This window comes from Heliangelus exortis, chromosome 1 (genome assembly GCF_036169615.1).
Source record: "Heliangelus exortis chromosome 1, bHelExo1.hap1, whole genome shotgun sequence".
Classification (NCBI taxonomy): Eukaryota; Metazoa; Chordata; class Aves; order Apodiformes; family Trochilidae; genus Heliangelus; species Heliangelus exortis.
In genome coordinates, this window is record NC_092422.1 from 22330845 (window position 1) to 22352456 (window position 21612).

The 21612-nt window shown below is 40.7% G+C and overlaps 1 protein-coding gene across 6 annotated transcripts in view; it reads left to right on the plus strand.

The window, feature by feature from the left end:
* The window catches only part of PDS5B (PDS5 cohesin associated factor B), a 110793-nt gene extending 104945 nt beyond the window's left edge, over positions 1 to 5848 (plus strand). For 3 of the 6 annotated variants that reach the window (XM_071737256.1, XM_071737264.1, XM_071737229.1), the window contains 2 exons: positions 1940 to 2081; positions 3184 to 3706. In XM_071737256.1, the coding sequence (XP_071593357.1) occupies positions 1940 to 2081; positions 3184 to 3219 (178 nt within the window). In that variant the 3' untranslated portion in view covers positions 3220 to 3706. Of the gene's footprint in view, positions 1 to 1939; positions 2082 to 3183 lie in introns of all 6 variants that reach the window. The other 3 variants (XM_071737238.1, XM_071737221.1, XM_071737246.1) reach the window with 2 other exon arrangements.
* The last annotated feature ends 15764 nt before the right edge of the window (positions 5849 to 21612 follow it).

The following is a 21612-nucleotide window of genomic DNA, read 5'->3' on the forward strand; positions in this document are numbered from 1 at the left end:
CCCAGCACTGTCTTGATTACTACAGAAGTCACTTCTACATGTGCAGTGGAAGAAGAGTTGGAAACTGCCACTGCCATGTGATGAAAACAAGCCAACAAATTACTGTGGGGTGATGTGTTATGTGGCATTTGTCAAAGATGCCCTTTAGTAAATACTTATGTAGCTTCCAATTAAATATTCAGTGAACTCTGCTTTTCTTTACCCAATTTATAAATGGAAAGCAGACTGTATCAGTACTTGTCATCAGTAAAAGGCATAACTTTCATGCAGAGTATGTACATTATTCCTGGCATGAAAAGTCCAAGTAAGTTCTTTCAGAGGTTCAGAGTTGTTTCATCTATTCTAGATTTCATTATAAAATTATATTTTGTGTATTTTTATTTTTTCCAATCACCAAAACTTAGCCTTTTCCAAATCTGCCAGTGATTCCTTAGTCTTTAAAGTGTAGTAAAGCCTTTCTCCCTCTTCTACATACATTATCTACAGCAGTTTTAACTGAAGGGAGCTGATAGACTGAGCAGCACTGTGTACTACAGAATAGAATGGATTTTAGAATATATTTAATCAAAACACTAAAAGCTTCCTGAGCTTCTTGGAGATAGATTTGGATTTGGCATAAGAATTTGGCATTTTGCCTATGAGGTGATGGAGTATAACCTATATCTGGTAGCTAATTGGGTTACCAATTAGCATATGTCAACTGACTTACTTTTGTAATATGTGAAAAGATCAACCTACCTTGTGAATAATTCCGTTTTCAGTTCTGTTGCTTCTATCAGTTTTGGAAAGCTTGAGTTGGGCTAATTGGTATTGATTTTCAAAGGATGTCATGTTGGTTGTTTGGTACTAGAACCCTCACTACAATTACTGTATGCAGCTCAGAGATTATATTTTATACAAATTTTAGTGGCCCTCTCAGGACTAAAATTCCCAGCACATGTGATGCTATCAGAGGACAGTTATTTTGGATCTGTGTGCTCCTGCTGGGGATTAAAGAGTGTTTATTGTCTGCCTGGAGCAGAGATTTGGGTTTAATTTTATATGCAGTCACCTGGTTTGGGTGCACCAAGACTGCATCCAAAGGGGGATGATTCTCTGATTTTATTCTGAAATGTGCTAATGACTCAAACCAAAATGGGAGTGTGGGTGCAGCTGTGGTTTTGGTTGTTTTTTTGTTGTTTGTTTGATTGTGGGTTTGTAGGGTTTTTTTGTTTGGTTGGTTGGCTTTTTGTTTGTTTTTTGTTTGTTTTTTTTTTTAATGGTGGGGGGAGGGTCTATGTCTCATTTTAAGCAAATGGGTGCTTACTGCTTGTGGTTCAGTTCCCCTGGCTAACAAAGGCAATTTAAGATATTGTTTACTTATTGTTCTTAATTACCCTGGTTAAGGTATTGCTATCCTGATTATCCCTAGCTCTTGGCAAGAGCCAGCTTGGGAGATTAGCATTTAGGTTCATTACAGTATTAATTTCATAAATAGTAATACAAGTTCTTCTAGGTCTCTAAAAATATAGATGCAATTATTCAAATTCTGCTGTGTATGAACTCCTGTGGAAGTAGAGTACATCTATTCATGGAACTGAAAAGAAGGAAAAAACCTAACTCAAGTATTCAATCTCTGGCTGTTTGGCTTTTCCTGGTTGCTGCTGTGTCAGCCTCCATTGGCCTGTATTTATGGCACTGAAGAGAAAAATGTCTTGTCTGAAGATGCAAAAATTGTTCAACTCCCACCACCCTGTTCTAGAAGAATTTTTCAAATTCTGTTGTCCAGCCTCCTAGCTCCAGGTCCCAAACAGAAGAGTATATAAGGCAGAACTATTATATAACATGAAATTAAGGCTGCTCTCTGCGTTTGTAAAGTAGAATGTTTGCTCTCATATGGTTTGCACATGTGCAGAGCTTCATACTACCAAACTCATCTTTATTTTTCTTCTGATTGTAGCCGTGCAGGACGTTCCAAACAAGCAGCCAGTAAAGAGAATGAATCTAGTGAAGAGATGGATGTTTTTCAGAGTAATTCACCTGTCAGTGATGACATTCCCCAGGAAGAAGTAATGGAAGAAGAGGAAGTTTCCACAATCAATGTAAGAGAAAGTATTGAGATTTTCTTTGAGTCTTTGGTGTCCTCTGTGTGTTGATGTTCAGGGAATGGCTTCTCTAGTTCTTAGAACTTAACCTTCCTCCTTGAAAATGAATAAAGCTGTTTTCAGCTGCCGCTGTTGTGTAGTGGCACAGCAATGTAGTTTCCCAGAGAAGCTGCATTTCTTAGAAAATGCCAGTTCTTGTCAAGCATCTTAAATATTCTGTTCTGTATAGTGTTTTTCATAGAAGCAAGAATGATTTGGAAGTGGAAGGATTAAGAGCTCTACTTGCAAAACACCCTGAATGGGCAGGGACACCTCCAACTATGCCAAGTTGCTCAAAGCCCCATCCAACCTGGCCCTGGACACTTCAGGGATGGGACATTAACAGTGTCTCTGGACAACCTGTACCATTATCACACCACCCTCATAGTACAGAATTTTTCCTAACCTCTAATCTAAATCTACACTCTTCCAGTTTAAGGCCATTACCCCTTGTCCTGTTGCTATGTGCACTCTTAAAATGTCCCCCCCCCCCAGATTTCTTGTACATCAGGTACAGGAAGGCTGCTTGGAGGTCTCTCCTTTTGTCTTCCTGAATTGCATAATAACTCAGGGGAATTAGCTTCACTCATGCTTATTCTTCTTGGCTAGATTATAATAGTGAATAATATTCCTTCATACAAAACAGGAACACAAAATGAGTAGTACTGGAAAATTAGTTTGGAATTTTGGAGCGGAATCCTAAACCAATCTCTTCCTCTTACCAGGATATGCAAATGCAGTAAAATAAGCTTATTTTAAAAATTATTTAATACAAATACATTACTAATGTTAGTAGTAGTCACTAAAAAAAGTTAAAGCCTTTAAAGTTAAAGGCTTGCAGGCTCAGTAACACTGAAGAAAGTTGTGTTCTGGTCATTGGCTGTGTCTTGTGCCTCTGATAAAATCAGTAAGGAATGACACTGTGTACAGAACTCTATACAATTTCTCAAACATTATTGTGAAAGCAATAATTTTTTTTTTTTCATTATAAAACATTTTTATTCTTGATATGTTCAGAACTTTTCTGTAAAAATGTTTCAAATACCTCTTCTCTGAACAGGTCCGTCGCAGAACTTCCAAAAGGGAAAGACGATGAGTGAGCGTGTAGTTATCAGCCTTCCAGGTGAAATCTTTGAAGAATGCTTTTAATATAAAGCTTGAGACTGAATTGAAGCTGTTTGTGCACAAATGGGGTTGCTGAAAAAAGAAAAAAAAAGACAAAACCTATTTTACTTTTACTGCCCCAGCATTTGCAGTCCCTAGGTCACAAGCTTTAGCCACACACATGTTGATATCATTAACTGTGGATTTTTGTGAAGTGTAATGTGCGCTGGCTTTGTAGACATATGAACTAAAGAAGAAAACTGTAAATAGTTCTTTTTTTAATGTTTCTGACTTCTAAAGTGCTTGTATAGCTTTTATCTGCGGCTTTAAACTGACAGTACCCCACTGTTTATTTGATCTATTGATTTAAAAAAAGAACAGAGTTTGTTGAAAATTAATCTCAAGCAATATCTGTCAGTGTTTGTATTTGTACTCTTGTTGACATTTAACTGTGAAAAAAATAATCAGTTGAGCAAATAGTGCCACTTTCTTTTGCCACTATTTGTTGAAAAGAAGAAGAAGAAAAAAAAAACGGTCTTTATTTCCTTCCTGAATCTAACCTAGTGTTTACCTTTAGGCACCTACCTATCATCAGAGGTGCTAAATTACTTTCTTTTACAGTTGAACAATGTTGGATAGAATAATACAAGAGATGCAAATTTTGAAAGAAGTTGTTTGACTTATTTTACACCTCAGTATTGATGCCAGACTTCTCTGGACTTCTGGTGGCATTGAAAATTCAAAAAGGATTTAAAATATTTTAATTTTAAAAGTGTGTTATTAAATATTGTACTGAATACCCTACCCATTTTATCTTCCCCTATCAGTTTTTATTAATCTACTGTATCAATAAAATTCTGTAACTGAGTTTTTAATAGTCTAGTATGTTAATGTGTATAGATATTTCCTTCTGAACATGATGTTCACAAAGAGCAAATTATTACTACATTATAATATGAAATCTGATATATAAACATTAGTGAAAATACAGTTCTTATTACAATGTAAAGTTAATCACAAAGAAAAATTTTATTGATGCAGTGTGTCTTTATAAAGCTGTTCTTGAGAGCCAAGTGTTTTGTATTTTATAGTGAAGTTGCATGTTTATGAAAAATGTGCTGAAAATGGGATGTAATGTTTTTTTGGAAACTCGTATTTAGCAGTAGAATATGGTAGGTTGCCTCATGAGAGAACCTTTTATTGAGAGTTTATTGTACCTTTTTGTTTTGTTTTTTTGAGCCAATTTTTTTTTTTTTTTTTTTGGTATGAAGAGCTAATTTTTTGTTGAATAATCAGCTGTTGATTATTGCAGTTGAGGTATTCGAAATTTGAATGAAGCTCCATTTTTATTTTGTGCTACCATAGAGAGGTGGGGGTTTTTTTGTTTATTTTAAAATTTTTTTAAGGTATAATCTAAAAAAAAAAAAAAAAAAAACAAAAAACAGAAAAAAAAGCAACAAAAAGCAAAAAAAAAAAAAAAAGCTAAATACTTAAGGCAGTATCCTGTATGCAGTTTTACAGTTTACAAACTGTGTCTTTGAACCAAAATGTATAGGTTACTATACTATGCTTAGCCAAGTACATATTATTTCAGGTGCTGTTCTCCCTCTGGTTTCCTTCAGTTGACAACCCAAAAAAATCTATTTCTAATTTAGGGAAATTGTATTTCATTGTCTAATGGAGCATTTCCATATAATCCATCAATCCCTAAGTTACAGTTGCAAGGTGGCCTGTAAAGATCAGAGGAAAGGATAAATCCAAAACCACAGATTTACTGGTTACCAAATTATAAGATCACTCGCAAAGAAGCCTTTCAGTTTTTTTTTTTTAGGCTTTTCTGTTGTTGTTGTTACCAGTGGAAAAAGGTACATAAACAACTAGATTATTCTGCCTCAGCTTAATTTCCTCTCTCCCCCCTCCAGTGTTCAGCTTTTCAACAGCTATACCTATGGTTATGGAGAAAATGCTGCCTAAAAAGGCAATTATGGTTGATTTGAATTGACTTTTAAATAGTAGGCACAAAGGAACTGGCTCACTTATGCTTCAGCAGTGCACATGCCAGTTGTTGGGTTCTTTTTATGGTATAAAATGATTGAAAGCTAGCTTTATATTTTCCTCTTTGACAGAATTGCACTGAAAACATTTATGGAAGATGTACCTTGAAGTCCATTTTATACAAAAATACGAAAAACTGATGCTGAAACTGCTGCAGACTCTTGAGGCTTTATGTGCATAAACACAGTTAGGTTAAAAATTCATCGAATATTGATGCACATTATGATCAGTAACGTTCAATGTAAATTTCAACTATAGTTTCTCAATTGTTGATTTCTTGGGTTATAATGTGTAATTCATTATATCTTGAGAAATAGCACAGCAAGTCGTTCGTTCTTATATTCAAACCTCTTCTAATAGAGTTCATCCTCATCTCACATAAAGAAAATTAATATTTTATGTACTAACATTTTGAGATCTGCATACAGTAGCCACAGTAGAGTATAATTATGTATGAAAGATAATTGCTAACATACAGTTAGCATGCTCTTCTGCAATGCCTAATGTTAAGTTTATAAAAATGTACTGTATTACATTAAAAGATCAAATTGAACTCATGGCAACAAGTTCCAGTATGAAATTTTTATGAGATTACCGAAGTGTCTTGCTGTACTTTGCAGCAAATTAAGCTCTTTTGTGTTACATTTCCTTTTCTTGCTGCAGTGCAACAGGAAACTTTCAGTGATCTGTAGTTCATATGTAAAATGCAAACAGTGGTTGTAATCTTGATACTAGTGTTTAAGAATAATTCATTCTGATTCCAGAAGTGTGGGATTTTTTGCTTGTCACCAGCTGAGATAATGAATATTTAGGGCTAGCTCATCCACTGATAGGAAGGAAATATGAAATTACTTGAGAGTTCTAGTGTGAGTACACCTCTTCCCACCTAGGATAATCTAGATTCCTGTATTAACTATAATTGACTCTGCCAATTAACTTTATTTTCTAGAAAAACTGAACCCTTTTCAAATATTTTGACATTTGCTGTTTTGACGTTTTGATCTATGTGAACAAAAACATTAGAATTTACAAAAAAGGATTCATATTAAAGACATTTCCACTGAAAATGAATATGCTCAATTTGTAAGTAACCTGCAAAAAACCTAGACTTGGAGATTTTGGAGTTTAAATACAGTGTTCTGGAGTGGTATTTGTCATCTGATCTGATAAAAAGACAAACCACCAAATCTCACCTGGAGACGTGTGGATGGTGGATGGTTTTCTTGCTTTTTGTTTTTTTAATGTATAGGTTTTGACAGGTTATCAAGGTGTGCTCTTGTGAACACACACCATAGGTTCTGGATCCTGCAACCCCGATGGTTCTGTGGGGTTTGTTCTTAAAGGCATTCATTCATCCTATGCAGATATCAAGTACATGATACATATGAATATTCTAACACTTGTGCACACAGGGCATGTAATTGAAAGAGCATACATGTATCTTGAAACTGTATACCCTACACATATAAAATTCTGAGTATGTGGATGAAAATATTTTTTTAAATCTGTGTTAAATTATGTGTGTGTGTGTGTGTGTATGGTAGAGATCAATGTGTCTCTACTCTAGGGAGGTGTGGTAGCTATTTTATGAAGGATTTTTTTAAGAATACAATCAGCTATACCCCTTTGTTTGTCCAAGGCAGTGTGTCTACAAATGTGTTTATGATGAGTTCTAGATGGCCATCCTGGTAGCCTGGTGGCTCAGTAAGGACCAAAATGATGAAATTCCTCTGACAGACAGAGTTCAGTCATCCATCTGGAGGAAAAGAAGCTGAATGCATTCTTGTTTCCTGTTACGCTCACAGATTGCCATTCCAGTCTTTGCATCTTTGCTGGATGTTGCCTTTACAAAAAGCTGTTTATTAATTTTGGTGCAGTTTCCTAATGCTGACAGAAGCAGACTTCCTGCAGTGCCAGGAGGTTTGTCTGACATACTTAGGACACCTGCTTCATTACATCCAGTACAGCTTTTGGTGTTTTGTTGCTAGTGGAAAAATAAGAAGCTGAATGCTGGCAACTGGGATAGAGATAGAGGGGAAAAGCCCTATCCAGTTTGATGTTATATTCTCCAAATTTGCTCTCCAAAAGATCTGACTTCTGCACAGATTTCACCAAGTGCCTTTATATCTGTCCAGGCAGGATAAACACAGTTCTATACTGTCTGCATGCAGTCATGAAAAGGTTTCACTCATTTTTTTCAGTGCCTCATTACAATTGTGATGGGTTTCTTGTACTTTAATTTCAGTAATGAAGAGGTGTAGTCTTTATATATTCTTTTGAAATATCATCATAGCTGTGTAAGAAGGAAGAAAGACTTCTACCCCTACAAATCGGTATTTTAGTAATCATGTGATAAGTTGGACTTAATACACAGTTTCTTTGGAGGATGGATAACAAAGTATTTAATTTGGCTAGCCATGTTCTTGCTTCGTGTGTGTAGGTACAAAGAAACACAGTATTTTGAAAATACACTGCCTGCTTACTTGGAAGTAATTTTATTATTAAACCAAAAACTTACAGTTCACAAATTTATTACCTGGTTTTGAAAAGGTTTGGAGAGCTGAAGGTTTTAGATACTAGGTTCTGTAAGACTGTGCCAGAGTTATTGCATTTTATTAATTTTCATGAATAGGAAACAGTTGCTCAAATTATAACATGCAGAGGAAGAGGAAAAGTGAACTTAGCATCAGTCTAAGTAGTAACAATTTCTATTAGTATTATATTCTAAAAGAATGCATTGAATGAAATATTCTTGCTTTAAAAAGCTTTTCCTTTAGCATGTTGAGAAGACAGGCTCATAATGTAAAACAGCTTTCTTTTAAAGTCATGGCCCCTTCAAGTCATCTGGCTTGGAAAAACTTTCTTTTGGGGGAATTCCATTTCAAGCTAACAAATTTCTATGTTCCTTGTAGTATGTTTATATTCATCAAAACTAAGTTTTTGTCAACGAAAGATGTTTTGAAGTACAGAATAGTTTTAAATCCATATTTAATAAAACAACAAGGTGTTAATATTAAGCAGTGAGGTTTTTTATAGCCATATCTATAGATGCAGTAAAATGTTATGTAAATCTGATTTACACCACCATTTCACTGGAGCCTTTGACCTACAACGTGGTGAAAGGCTGTAGAGCTGCTTTGGTGTTTCCCCCAAAAGGGAGTTGCTGTTGTCCTGCATAAACATTTCAAAAGATAAGAGCTGGAAGAGAAAGGGAGAGGAAAACAATGGTTTTATTTACCTTCTATTTATCTTCTGCTATATTCTGTATGGCTTAGGTGACAGAAAAACAATGGTGTGTGGAGGCATGTTGGTTGAAAAGCTGAATGTTAGAAATGAGTTGTTAGCTTGAAAGATACCAGAGAGATGAGTCAAGGGTAGGGAATCAACAGGTAAATGAGGTGGGAAAGCATTTAACTTGGTACCAGATGCTGGGTGACAGGAGTCTGCTGTTCAAGATGAAAACCAAGATAAGGGAAGATAAGTTAGTGATGATGATACTCTCATTATTGGTATTTATTTAAGAGAGGAGGATGTGTTGCTTTCTTCGATTTGGACAAAGAGGTTGGAGCTTTAAAGTATAGGTAAAAACATATAGAATTAAAACTAGTCCCCAGGGTGTGTTTGTGGAGAGAGGGTGACATCTGCTGCTAAGGGCAAATGTCATTAGCAAGGCATTTGGAATGGTTACTCAAAAGAGGATTCCAACCTCCATAGGTAGGAAGATAAATGGATGCTGCCTAACTTTAAATGCAACACTATAAAAATAAAGCAAAAGAGGCCAAGATACAAGCTGTGCAGAAACAAGAGCTCTCAAAGCTGCCTAATAGCAACAGTCTTTAGAGGTGCACACTGCAGAGAGCAATCTATAACCATCAGTAATGATGTTTCCCACAGGGCCTCTCATTTAAATCTTTCCATGTGACTTCTTTTCTTAGCAGCTTATTGTGAAACTCTGAGCCAGTCTTTCCTACTGATTTCCATATACCTTCTTAGCAGCCTCCCATGGTTCTACACTCACAGATGTCCTCTCCTTGGGGACAATGTGTGTCTTATGCCCAGTGATTGCTGCTTTTCATTCCCTTCAGTGGGCTCCAACACCAGGTTGCTGAATCTTATCTGAGACATCATGTTCTTAATGAGAGGGTCATCAGTCACTGGTACAGGTTTCCCAGGGAAATGGTCATGGCACCATGCCAGGCAGAGTTCAGGGAGCACCTGGATGATGCTTTTAGTCATATGGTTTCATTTTAGGTAGTCCTGAGAGGAGCAGGGAGCTGGACCTGATGATTCTTTTGAAATCTCTTCCAACTTGAGAGATTCTGTGATTCTAAATGAAGCCATTGTGCTGTTTTTTTCATAGACATCAAGCTGAGAAACAAAATAAACCATCAGATTACTATCCAACTGCAGTGCATATTGGGAAAAGTGTCTTCAGTTTTTGAAGATGAGGATCTCATCTGAGGATGAGAAGAGAGAGGATCTAGAACATGACAGCTTTGCATGTGGCACGGGAAAACTCTCTGGTCTCACATGGCAGAGAGAAACACAACCATGTGAGATCCATGGTTATTGAAGTACCAGATGTGTGCATTTACTTCCTTTCTACTGTTTCTGTTAGAATTCTAAAACATCTGATGTTTTAATTTCCTACAGAGTAGGAACTGAAAGGGAACAGTTTTGTCATGTACATGCATGAGAGAATGAGTATTGAGTCATGAGTATTTTCTGAAAAACCCAAATGTTCCTCGGGCTTGGGTTCTGAGCACACCTGTGAAAATGTTCATTGCTAAGAACTCCAGTGACTGTTAGGTTGCGCCTCTTATTTTTCCTTTTAGACATTTACACTTTTAATGTGCTGAAGCAAACTACTGAAATGGTCCTGAAAACAAGGTTGTGAGATTTAAGCATAGTATATTGCTTTCCTTATTTGAGCCATGGTTCTTCACCAGCAACCAGGCTGGTGAAGGGACTCGAACACAGATACTATGAGGAGAGGCTGAGGGAGCTGGGGCTGTTCAGCCTGGAGAAGAGGAGGCTCAGGGGAGACCTCATCACTCTCTACAACTCCCTGAAAGGAGGTTGGAGCCAGGTGGGGGTTGGTCTCTTTTCCCAGGCAGCTCTCAGTAAGACAAGAGGGCACGGTCTCAAGTTGTGCCGGGGGAAGTTCAGATTGGATATTAGAAAGAATTTTTTCACAGAAAGGGTGATCAGACATTGGAACGGGCTGCCCAGGGAGGTAGTGGACTCTTTGTCCCTGGAGACATTTAAAAAGAGACTGGATGTGGCACTCAGTGCCATGGTCTAGTGACTGCAGCGGTAGTTAATCAAGGGTTGGACTTGATGATCTCTGAGGTCCCTTCCAACCCAGCCTATTCTATGATTCATATGGCATAGACTGCTGTGAAAATGAACAAAGAACAAAATCAGCACATACATAAACTCTTACTTGGGTTTTTGTATCTCCTGCAGCTTCCCTGTTTCTTTTGATGTTTTTTCCTTGAATTCCCATCTGCTTTATGCTGTTCCTTCTTAGTTGTGTCTAACAGCACAAGTACAAATGAGGAAAACCAAGTTTTCTCAAGTAAAAGCTTGTGTAAAACCCAGTTCTGCCTGTTTTGTCAACAGGAAATGTGCTCTGCTCTTTGCTGTGTGTTCACTGGCCCATGAGGCTTTGTTGAGCAGCAGTGATTAAAAACAGCCCCTGAGAAGGGAAGTTTATCTCCCATCATTACTGGTACATGTACCTGTTTGCACAGATCTGCTGTGGCTGAAAGCCAGAGCTATGGAAGAGAGAAATTGCTAACAAATGAACAACGGTGGAATGGAGTACAGGATTAAATATAATTTTCAAACCCAGAGAATGTCCTGGAAAAAAAGGAATCCAAAAGAAATCCATAAAAATTGCAAACTTGCAGATCCTTCTTGATGGCCTTTTGAAGTAATGCATTGAATTTGAGATATTGGTGGTGTTCAGGTGGTTTATTAAGAAAATGTCTCTATGAATAAAAAAAATTAAAAGTTTACCAGCCCTCTGCAAAGAGGAAAAGCTTCACTGCACACTGCATGAACTATCACGTGGTTAACCAGGTCATACACCACTGCCTCTCCTGAAAGAGAACGAATTCCCATTGCTGCAAGGAGACTGGTAACAAGTCTTAAATCTACCAATGTGGTATCATTTAAACAACCCTCTCAGCCTCGTGAGCTTGTGTCCAAGGCAGCACTTGGGCCAGTTGGAATGAAAGGCTGAGTGATTCACTGCTGAGGTGGAGCAAGAGGTCAAGGGGGAAACAAATGGTTACAGAGAGAGAGAGATCAGGCAGGGAGCTGGGTAGGGCTGGTCCCAGGTTTAAATGTGCCACAGGAGATGGAGGTGGGAGATGAAGATGGGATTCATGGGATGGGAAGAAGCTGCAAGCTGAGCTCCCTCCTGGGCATCCCACCTAGGTGGTAATCTATAGAGTGTTTCAATCCAGGCCATAATTAAATTAGTTGGGATAGGGAATGGGTATTCTGGATGCCTATAAAGCAGCATGAAGATTTTCTCTTGCACCTGTAACCAGCCCATTTCTAGGCTTAGGAGTTACCAGTCAACCAGATGGGTAAAAAAAGATGTCCTGGGCTGTGTTATGTTTAACATCTTTATCAATGACCTGGAGAAGATGGCAGAAGGCTTGCTCATGCAGTCCCCACGTGGGAGAGGGGCAGTCAATGTACTGCCATACAGAAGCATCTAGAGTCCTTGGAGGAATGGGACCACCTCAGGAAATACAGTAAGGACAAATGTAAAGTGCAGCCCCTGCTCAGGAGGAGCCCGTGGCAATGATACAGAGTGGGAGACTGGGTGGATTGGGCAGAAGATTTGCTGAAAATCACCTGCAGAACTTGGTAGACAGCACTGTGGGATGTATTAGCCAGGTGATGAGGAGTTGCTCATTTATCCCCTCTAGTAATTAGACCACATCCAGACACTGTGCTCAGTTTGGGCACCCCCAGAACATGAAAGACTGAAATTCCTGTGAGTTCAGCAGAGGCCACCAGGATGGACATGGGCTGGAGCAGAGCCCCTGTGAGGCTGATGGAGCTGTTCTGTCCTTGCAGTGTGGTTTTGGGGGACCTAAGAGCAGCTTGACAATACCTGCAGGGAAGTTACTAAGAAAGTGAGTCCAGGCTTTTCCCAGGACAGTGATGTGTGGTGAGTGGAGGGGAAACAAAGTCAGAAGCTGATCCTGGATGCAAGGCTGGATGCCAGGAGAAACTTAGGAAGACAAACTAGCAGGAATGGCATCAGTCAAGCAGCAGAATAGGGTGCCCAGGGAGATTCTAGAGTTTCCCTCAGATTTTCAAGAACCACCTGCGTAAAGCCCTGAGCAACTTGGCCTTGCCTCATGGCTGACCCTACTTTAAACTGGATTTTGGATTGGAAGCCTTCTGATGTCCCTTTCAGGCTGAATCCCATTCCTGAAACAGCATAGTTTATGAAGTGGAAATCACGAAACAGGGAAACTTTTTCTGGCTTGGCAAATGAAGGTCCCTCTATTATAACATTCAGCTTTCATTCCTATTTAGCATGAGTGTTGGAATAATTTAGAATATAACAAGCACAAAGCTAATAGGTTGGTTCAGATTTATTTTTCTGACTTGTGATTAGATTTAAGTGCAGGTTCAAAATAGCTCATCATGTGTGTGTATATATACCCACAGATATCTGCACACATGAAGGCAGCTTAAAATTTGATTCTTCTACCTGACTTCTAGGTAGGAATGTATTCATCATTGTGTTAATGGTATGTATTGTTAAAAGTCATGTAGTAAATTCAAGGCCCTGTGTGGCTGTGGGCTTAATTCATGGTTCTCCTAAACCACTGAGTACTAAATTCAAATCTCAAGCTACGTGGTGAACTTTGGATCTGAATAAGTGAAGAATTATTTTCACATAGTAAGGTTAGTTTAATGAATTTAAAAATTATTTTATATGGCAAGATGAATGTTCCTCAGTGGATGACTGCCAGTACTGAAGGCAGAGTCGAATTGCTGGAGACACACATTTGGGTCTGTTGGGATCAGCTGACAGCTGCATATGAGGAGGCTGCAACTTTGAACACATCTGTCCTGTTCCTGAAGGACATTAGGTTGGACATTAGAAAGAATTTCTTTACTGAGAGGGTGATCAGACATTGGAATGGGCTGCCCCGGGAAGTGGTGGATTCTCCATCCCTGGAGATATTTAAAAAGAGACTGGATGTAGCACTCAGTGCCATGGTCTGGTAACTGCAGTGGTAGTGGATCAAGGGTTGGACTTGATGATCTCTGAGGTCCCTTCCAACCCAGCCAATTCTATGACTCTATGATTCTATGAAGAGAGCTCTGAGCTCCTGTGCAGGTGGTTTCTGCCCAAAGCAGACACACACCTTTCCTCCAGGTATGGGGCAGCTCTGCACCAGCAGTGGTTGGGCAAGAGCAGAGCTCCCCATAGCAGCAGTTAGCCCAGGACAGAGCCAGGGACCCTGCAGCAAGCAGCAGACGTGTGCCCTGCCATGGTGAAGATGTGCCACGGGGTCCCAGCAGCTTTGGGTCACCTGCCCCTGTGACATCCACTGCCTCAGCACAGCTCTGTGGGGCTGGGGCTGAGGGATGCTGGCGACTTCTCACCCACAGGAGGTGGGTGCCTGGGAGGGTCTGTGTTGCCATGCAGCAGAGCTGGTGGAGGAGCTTGGTGGCTTCACAGCATCAGGGATGGCAAGAAAGCTCCATTAGACCTTCTGCAGATGCAAAAGCCTGAAGCCCATAAAAACTGCACTCGAGGTACAGGCAGAGTCTGTAGGGTGGGAATGCAGGACGCAGGCTGGGAGCTGGTGGCTTCTGGCCCCAGGAACAGGGGTGCTGTTTCCTCTGCAGATCTGCTGCTAGGGAAGAGATTGAGTGCCTGGCAGCAGACAGAGGGCTGGAAGGTCCCTCCAGTGCAGCTCAGTACCTCAGCTGGTGGCACTGGGAGAAGGCAGTCAATGGCAGCTGGGGGTTACTCCCATCTACTCACCCACCCTGGTATTGAGGGAGGCTTGCTGGGGGCTGACATCCTGCTTTTTCATAAAGGGGATGTGCCTGGAGAGACTAGGAGTGACGGGCAGGAAATGGTGACCCACCATCAAGTGACAGATCAGGTTGGCAAGTAAAGGGAATCAACAAAAAAAGGGATGAGAGGGGCCAGTTTTGAGAATATACACAGAAAAAAGGAAGTACCTGCAGCACAGATTTATGGGGGAAAGTCTCATGTCCTCTGGAAAATGAGAGCAACTGCATTTCTGTCTCTCTGAAGTGCCCACACAGATGCCCACATGGCATGGTGGGCAAGCAGCAGTTCAAGGTCTGCATGCAGTTGCAGGGCTGTGATCCAATTCAAATCATGCAGATTTGGTGAGGCAGCTCAAGTCTGGAGTGCTGGCAGGGAAGGGAGCTCTGAAGGGAGGTTAGAACAGGAGGGGAGGAGAGGGAGTTGTGTGGGGGTTTGGGGAGCTCAGTGTGGGATGGATGAGGAACCAGCTGAGACCTTATGGATCAGGATTAGCATTCTGAGTGTCTGCTACAGGCTGCCTGACCAGGAAGAAGTAGTAGCTGAAGTCTTCCTCAGACAACTGGAAGAAACCTTGTATTTGCAAATTCTGGTCCTTGGAGGGGACTTCAGCCACCAGAGGTTTCTTCCAATGTCAAAAATACTCTGTGATTGTGTATTGCGTTCTGCCTTCTGTGAGACCTGCACTGAAAGTACCATCATGGGAACAAAGTACCAGCAAACTACATAAGGAACAGAATTTTTGCTGCAGCTGAAGAGACTTTGACAAGTTATCTCATTGTACCAGGACCAAGGAAGATGGATATCTGAAGCCTCATCTGCCATATTCTTCCCCTTTAACAGGGAGGGCAGTGTTTTGGCTACTCCATGCGTGGCTGCTTTTCACAGAGAGAACAGGTTAGACCTTTCCTACCCTCTCATTGGAAAGCAAAATTTTAGCCCCTGTGTGTTGAACAGAAAAGCCCTACGTTACATTGCCTTCACTCCAGCAGTTTTTTTACCCCACTAAATTGACCAAATCAAGAGATTGATGGCAGAGCTGCTCTGCTGGCAAGAACTGGAGATAAAAGTGTGTTGGAGAAGCCTCCACCTCATTTCAAAAGGGTTTTATTTAAACTCATGCTTTTCATGTTTTGGTTCTTGGTTTTTTCTTTTTCACCCAGTCCTCTCCTACAGCACTTTTGACTCCCAAGAGTTATGGGTAAATGGGGTGTTTTATTAAGCAGACCCAGCAGCATAAGCAGTTCCCACTACTATGAGATTCTCTAGGGATGTCTGTGTGTCCCTTTTCCAAAACAAACCAAACCAAACTGGCCTTTTCCTGTGTTCAGTATGTGATAGTTATTGGCAAGTATTTTAACTTTCCTTCCCACAAGGATAACTTAGGGTTTCTTTTAAGATGTGGGAGGTGCCAGCATCAAGCACAGGAGTTCATGGCTGGACTCACATTTGTTGGGAAGAGAGGCTGAGATCAAAGAAAAGAAAAGTGATTGTTCTGGGAAACTACTGTACTGTACAAGAGAGACAGATGGCCTCCAGTGGCCAGAAATGGGTGCCTAGGGGAGGATAAGAGTCTATGGTAACTCCCCCAGACATCCCTGTTGCTGTGAGCTATTTTCAGTCCAGAGCATTTCCTGAGCTTTTTCTTGTGGTTTAACTATTTAGTAACTTGCAATGGATCTCACTTCCAAGTCCTGTCCCCTTTTCAGACCCAAGAACTACACAAGCAGAGTGTTCCTTGGCAAGCAGCTACTCTGTGAACTGCCCCTGGTTATGTCTCTGAATCCAGTTCCTACTCCCTTCATTTGACCACCCCCAGTTCTGCTGGTGGCTGAAAGCTCAGCCCTTGTCCACCCTCTTCATGCCACTTAGACCTTTATGATACTTCTTCAATTATCTGTGTTTTGGTGTTTTTTTGAAGGCTATAAAGAACCCACCCCATGTCTTTCAACAAAGACAGCAAACAAACTTTTCCAGTTCTGCTATTCCATGAGGAGCCTGGAACTGCCCCCAGTTTTGGAATAGTGATGGTTCTTTATTCCTTCTAATAATACCTCTACTGAGTTTTTTTTCTTTGATCCCTGAGCTGCTGTTTTAATGAAAGCATCTACCAAAATGCCAAAGTCTTGCTCATGAATGATAACAGTCAGTTGAGTGTATCAAGAAAATCCTCTAGCTATGGGGGAAACTGAATTGTTCCTGCAGGGAATGCAATTCTCTGCCTTACCCAAAGGAAGTCTAAAAAGGTAGAAAGAGTGAGGAGGAGAGACAGTGCTTCCTCACACCTTTGTGTCCTTTAAATGCTGTTATTCCTTGCCACAGACAGCTGAAACCTCTTGCTTGGGATGATCTGCACCATCTAGGACTCTGCATTAGCCACAGTGTAGGTGAGCCACAACTTCAACAGCCAAACCCTGGAAAGAATTTCTTCATCCAAAACTGTCCAGTTTTCCTTTTACCCTGTGTTCTTGATAAATACCTTCAACTTATTAGATACCCCCAAATTCCTCAGTAGCTCTAATACCTTGCTCCCATGCAATTTTTTACAAAATGTTGGATGCCAAAGTTTTCTTAGGCCTTGAAATTTTCTGCCACAACAGCTACATTTGCCACTTGACTATCAACCTGGAATTTTTGTAGGTAACTGCTCCTGTCCATTTACTCTTTTATTAAAAGATAAATTGACAAGTTTTGCAAACCAGCCTCTGCACACACCAAAACCAGCAAGATGGTTTTCAGTGGGAACAGAAAACTGTACAATAACAATCTGTATTTCACTGAAACAGATTTTGGTACCTATGGAAAGGGTGTGCAGTTCTCACTTGCATGAACAGTGTAGTATTTAATGAACTTACTAGTTGGTAACTAGCTAACAGCACATATAGAATGACTGTAGTACTGTGATAGACTGCTACTAGGCAACCAAAACTGTGTAAGCTGAAGAGGAAAGACCTCACTGGCAAGACCACTCTGTTAGCAGGAGACCCCAGTATTTCAGTTTTAAAAAAGCAAATTTCTTCCTGGCTGACTGTTGTAAAAAAATACGGTCAGCCCTGCAGCATCTGGTTCTTCAGCTGAGGTTTCATTTAGCCTGGGGTGCTGTTGTCTGCTTACATTTCTGTGTCTGTATGCTCCATGTTGTGTTGGCTTTTAATACACAACCAGAAGATGGGCTTTGTAGTCTTGATTTTATTTTTCCTAAGTCAATACACACTTCTAAAGGTTCTTCAGGTTTCCAGGCCTGATTGTATGAATGACTTTATGGATAGCTGACTGTAATCAGCAATGAAAAAAGTGCCAAACCCCCCTTCCTGCATTTCATGTTGCTGTGAGCAATGTGCCCATGATTCTTTGGGGTAAGATGATGTCATGCTGGATTGTTTCGTTGTTTTTGGTTTTTTTCTTGGATACTTCAGTACAGATGTGCACACCAGACTTAGAGGGATTTGAGAGCTTTGTGCAGTAATCAGCAGCAGGGAGAAGGACTGAGTCAGAACAGCTTAAAACGTTTTGGTAGTTTCTCTGTGCCTGAATATTATCTTCACATTGGGATATCCTGTGGCTTATGGCTAGAGAGGGGTTGGGAGCCAACTCACGATGGCCTCACCTGGGGAGCTGAGCAGCTGCACCCAGCCTGGGCTGTCTCTCTCATGGCTGCTGTCCTAAAACGTTGCCAGGAGGTCACTCCCAACCAACAGAGAGGTGCCAGAGGACGTGTGTCTGTGCCTTGACCCTTCCTCACTCAAACAGCAGCTCATGGCCCTTCAGGTTGGGTTTGGGGTAGGCGCAGGCTGTTAGCACTGTGCACGTTGTCTGAGCAGCTGTTCCTCATCCTCAGAAAAGAGGCACCGTGCCAGGCAGAAACCTCCTGCAGGCTGGGTCTGGCTTGCAGACCCCAGCTGGGCTTTGCTGAGCTGGCCCATCCACGCTGGAGCTGCTCTGGAAATTATCTGCTTATGCAAGATTTATATATTTTAATTAGCGTGGTTTGATGTGGGGTGTGTGGGTATAACCAGTCACATTCTGAAAGTAGTTCTGCTACTGTTCTGAACATCCGTATTTATAAATCCAGGACTGTTAGCATGTATTAGGTTTGGCACTGTTTCTGAAATGCTGCTTTAGATTAATGTCAATTTTGTGTATGCATTGAAACTTTTTTGATGTAGGAAATTAATGTTATCGTTGTAAGAAAGAAAAATAGGCTGTTTAAAAAGACATGAGGCTGATTTATCATGTGGCTAGTGGGCGTCAACACGAATGCTTTCTTCTCTGTTGTTTTAAACCAGTGAAATTGCTGATAAGGAGCTTTCAGTTAGGAGGAGAAAGCAAGTTTGGTGCCTTCACTTTGTAGGCAGGCATCCTCTCTTAGCTATGCATTATGGATCATAAGAAATAGCATAAAAGCACAATATGCAGACAAGGCAAAAATATTCAATCATCTGATAATGATTGCGACTGCAGAGTAGTAATTTAAAACTTTGGTACCTTCAGGAAAGAATAAATGTAGAAGCTAACAAATCTGTATGAAAAAAGTAAGTATAGAGCAAGATGGGGAATGTGCACAAGGGCTTTAAATAGATAAACAGTGTGGTAGTTAATTTGCATGGTGCTTGGCAGGACAGTTGCCCAGGGAGCTGGAGGGGCCACACATTCCTGGGTGCTCCTAGAAGCTGATGAAAGAAGAATTATTACTTAAAATAATTTAAATACTGACTCGTCCTCTGGGTATTTTCCATCTGACTTAGCAGAAGTTCCTTTTTTTACCCAGATTTTAGTCGAATCTGTGCAATTGTTATTCTGAAGAAAGATTATTATCTCAAATACAATGTTTACAGTTTGCAAGATGATCAAACAGATGGTTTAAATTTGTTCGGATGCTCTGTGTTTTTTCACAGTTGCTTTGTAAGTTAAATAAACTTGAAAATGATCATCTAGAACTGTCATTTCCCAGATGAAGAGAGCTGCTTGAGGACATGCCAGTCTTCTCCAAGGAGATAATCCTCATCATCAGTAAATAGCAATGACTGTGGTTCCCTGCCCCTCCAGGACTTGGGCCCCTCAGTTTAGGAAGGATATCGAGGTCCTGGAGCAGGTCCAAAGGAGGGCAACCAGGCTGGTGAAGGGACTCGAGCACAGATCCTATGAGGAGAGGCTGAGGGAGCTGGGGCTGTTCAGCCTGGAGAAGAGGAGGCTCAGGGAAGACCTCATCACTCTCTACAACTCCCTGAAAGGAGGGGGTAGCCGGGGGGGGGGGGTTGGTCTCTTTTCCCAGGCAACTCTCAGCAAGACAAGAGGGCACGGTCTCAAGTTGTGCCAGGGGAGGTTTAGGTTGGACATTAGAAAGAATTTCTTTACTGAGAGGGTGATCAAGCATTGGAATGGGCTGCCCCGGGAAGTGGTGGATTCTCCGTCCCTGGAGATATTTAAATAAAGAGACTGGATGTGGCACTCAGTGCCATGGTCTGGTAACTGCAGTGGTAGTGGATCAAGGGTTGGACTTGATGATCTCTGAGGTCCCTTCCAACCCAGCCAGTTCTATGATTCTATGACTTCTGCCTCTCTTTCCACTCTCCAAAATGAACTCACAGCCTCTCTGCCTCCTTCCATAGCTTCTAAAAGAGGTCCTTTATTGACCATTGACACTGCCCATGTTCTTTTCTCTTCCTGTAAGTTGCCCTGACAGCATGGGTACTTTCTTCCATGCCAAGAGGGAACAGGGAAAATGCAGGGCAGCATGCAAGAGGTGATATTCCCAGTGGGACAGAAGTGATATTCCCAGTGTGCAGCTATTCAGAAGTGCAGACATTTCCTTTTAGCATCCCTCCAACTGTGCAGTCTCTTTTCCCTTGCTGGCAAAGCAACTTCTGCAGCCCACAAACGACAGCCATGTGGGTTTTCTTCTGAAGAGCTGAATGAGTAACTGCTTGTCCCATGTGTTACAGACTGGTGCTGGTTTCTGAGCCAGATCAGGTTTGTTCAGACTGGCTGCTCTCAGTCCTCTGTGGCAAGCAGTGCTGCCTCTTATGCAGTGAATGCAGTTTACAAAGATCTTTTGAGGTGCCCATGGAAATGTTAACTAAATAGCCCCAGAAAACTTATTTGTGCATGAAAAAGCAGTGAAAAAAAATTTTTTTTATTCTTTGTTTTGTTTTCATTTTGGGACATGTTTACAAGTTCAGCCTTGATTTGCTGTGCACATGGCTGGAGACATTTTAATAATATATGTGTGTTGTCATTGGATTGAGGTAGATCCAGGGGTAGATTCTTGTCCTTCACAGAGCCTGGCAGAATGCTGGGCTTTCAATATTTAATTTAGACAGAGCAGAATGAGATTGTAATTGGATACCTTTGAACTTTCCTTCCCAGTTATTGTCTCTAAATCACTGTTAGTACAACCAAACAGTCCTTCAAACCAACATAAAGACTAGCCAAATCTAGCCAAAACTAGTGGCTCTTCATCTTCTTTGACTGCCACAGAAGCTCAGTGTCAGAAAGGAGTATAACCACATTGAAAAATGAAAGTTCTCTTTCCTTTCCTCTCCACATCTTTTATTCCTTCTTCTCAAGAAAAGGCAAAACAGACTGGCATAGAGATCTGTCTCTTTTTTTTCTCCTTATTTCCCTTTCACCCCAGTTTTTTTTTGTTGTTTTTTGCTTTTTTATTGTTGTTTTTTGATTTTTTTATTGTTGTTTTTTGACTAAAATCAGAACAATCAGAATGTTCTTTTCTGGTATGTATTCTGTCAGCATCTGGGGATACTAATGACAACTAGAACCAAATACAATTGTGAGAGAAATTTTTTTGCTGCTCCTAGCAGCAGCAGGACAGTCAAATTGACAAACCATGTATTTGTCCCTCTCCTGCTTTAGAAAAGGACTCAGCAATCAGATCCTTCTGAGCCACGGTAGTTTGAGGGATCAGTTCCAATGAAACAAGGGTTAACAGCTCCTAACTGGGATAAGTCCAGTGTAGAGATTACTTATCCCATGCTAAGTTACAAGACTGTGAGGTCTGTGTAAAATCTTTGGCAGTGGGCATAGCTGATTGCACTGTAGTTTGGAAAAGTTAGTAAGCAAAATTTAAAAATTATTTTTAGGAAAGTGTTTGCACTGAGCAGTTCAAGGTAAGTCCTTTGGAAGCATCTTTTTTTTTTTTTTTTCTAAAAGGATGGTGTATGTTTTACAGACTTGTGTAACCCTCTTTGTGCATCTATGAATTCAGACTCTGCCAGCAGAAGGAATGAGCAGCTCTCAGCTGAC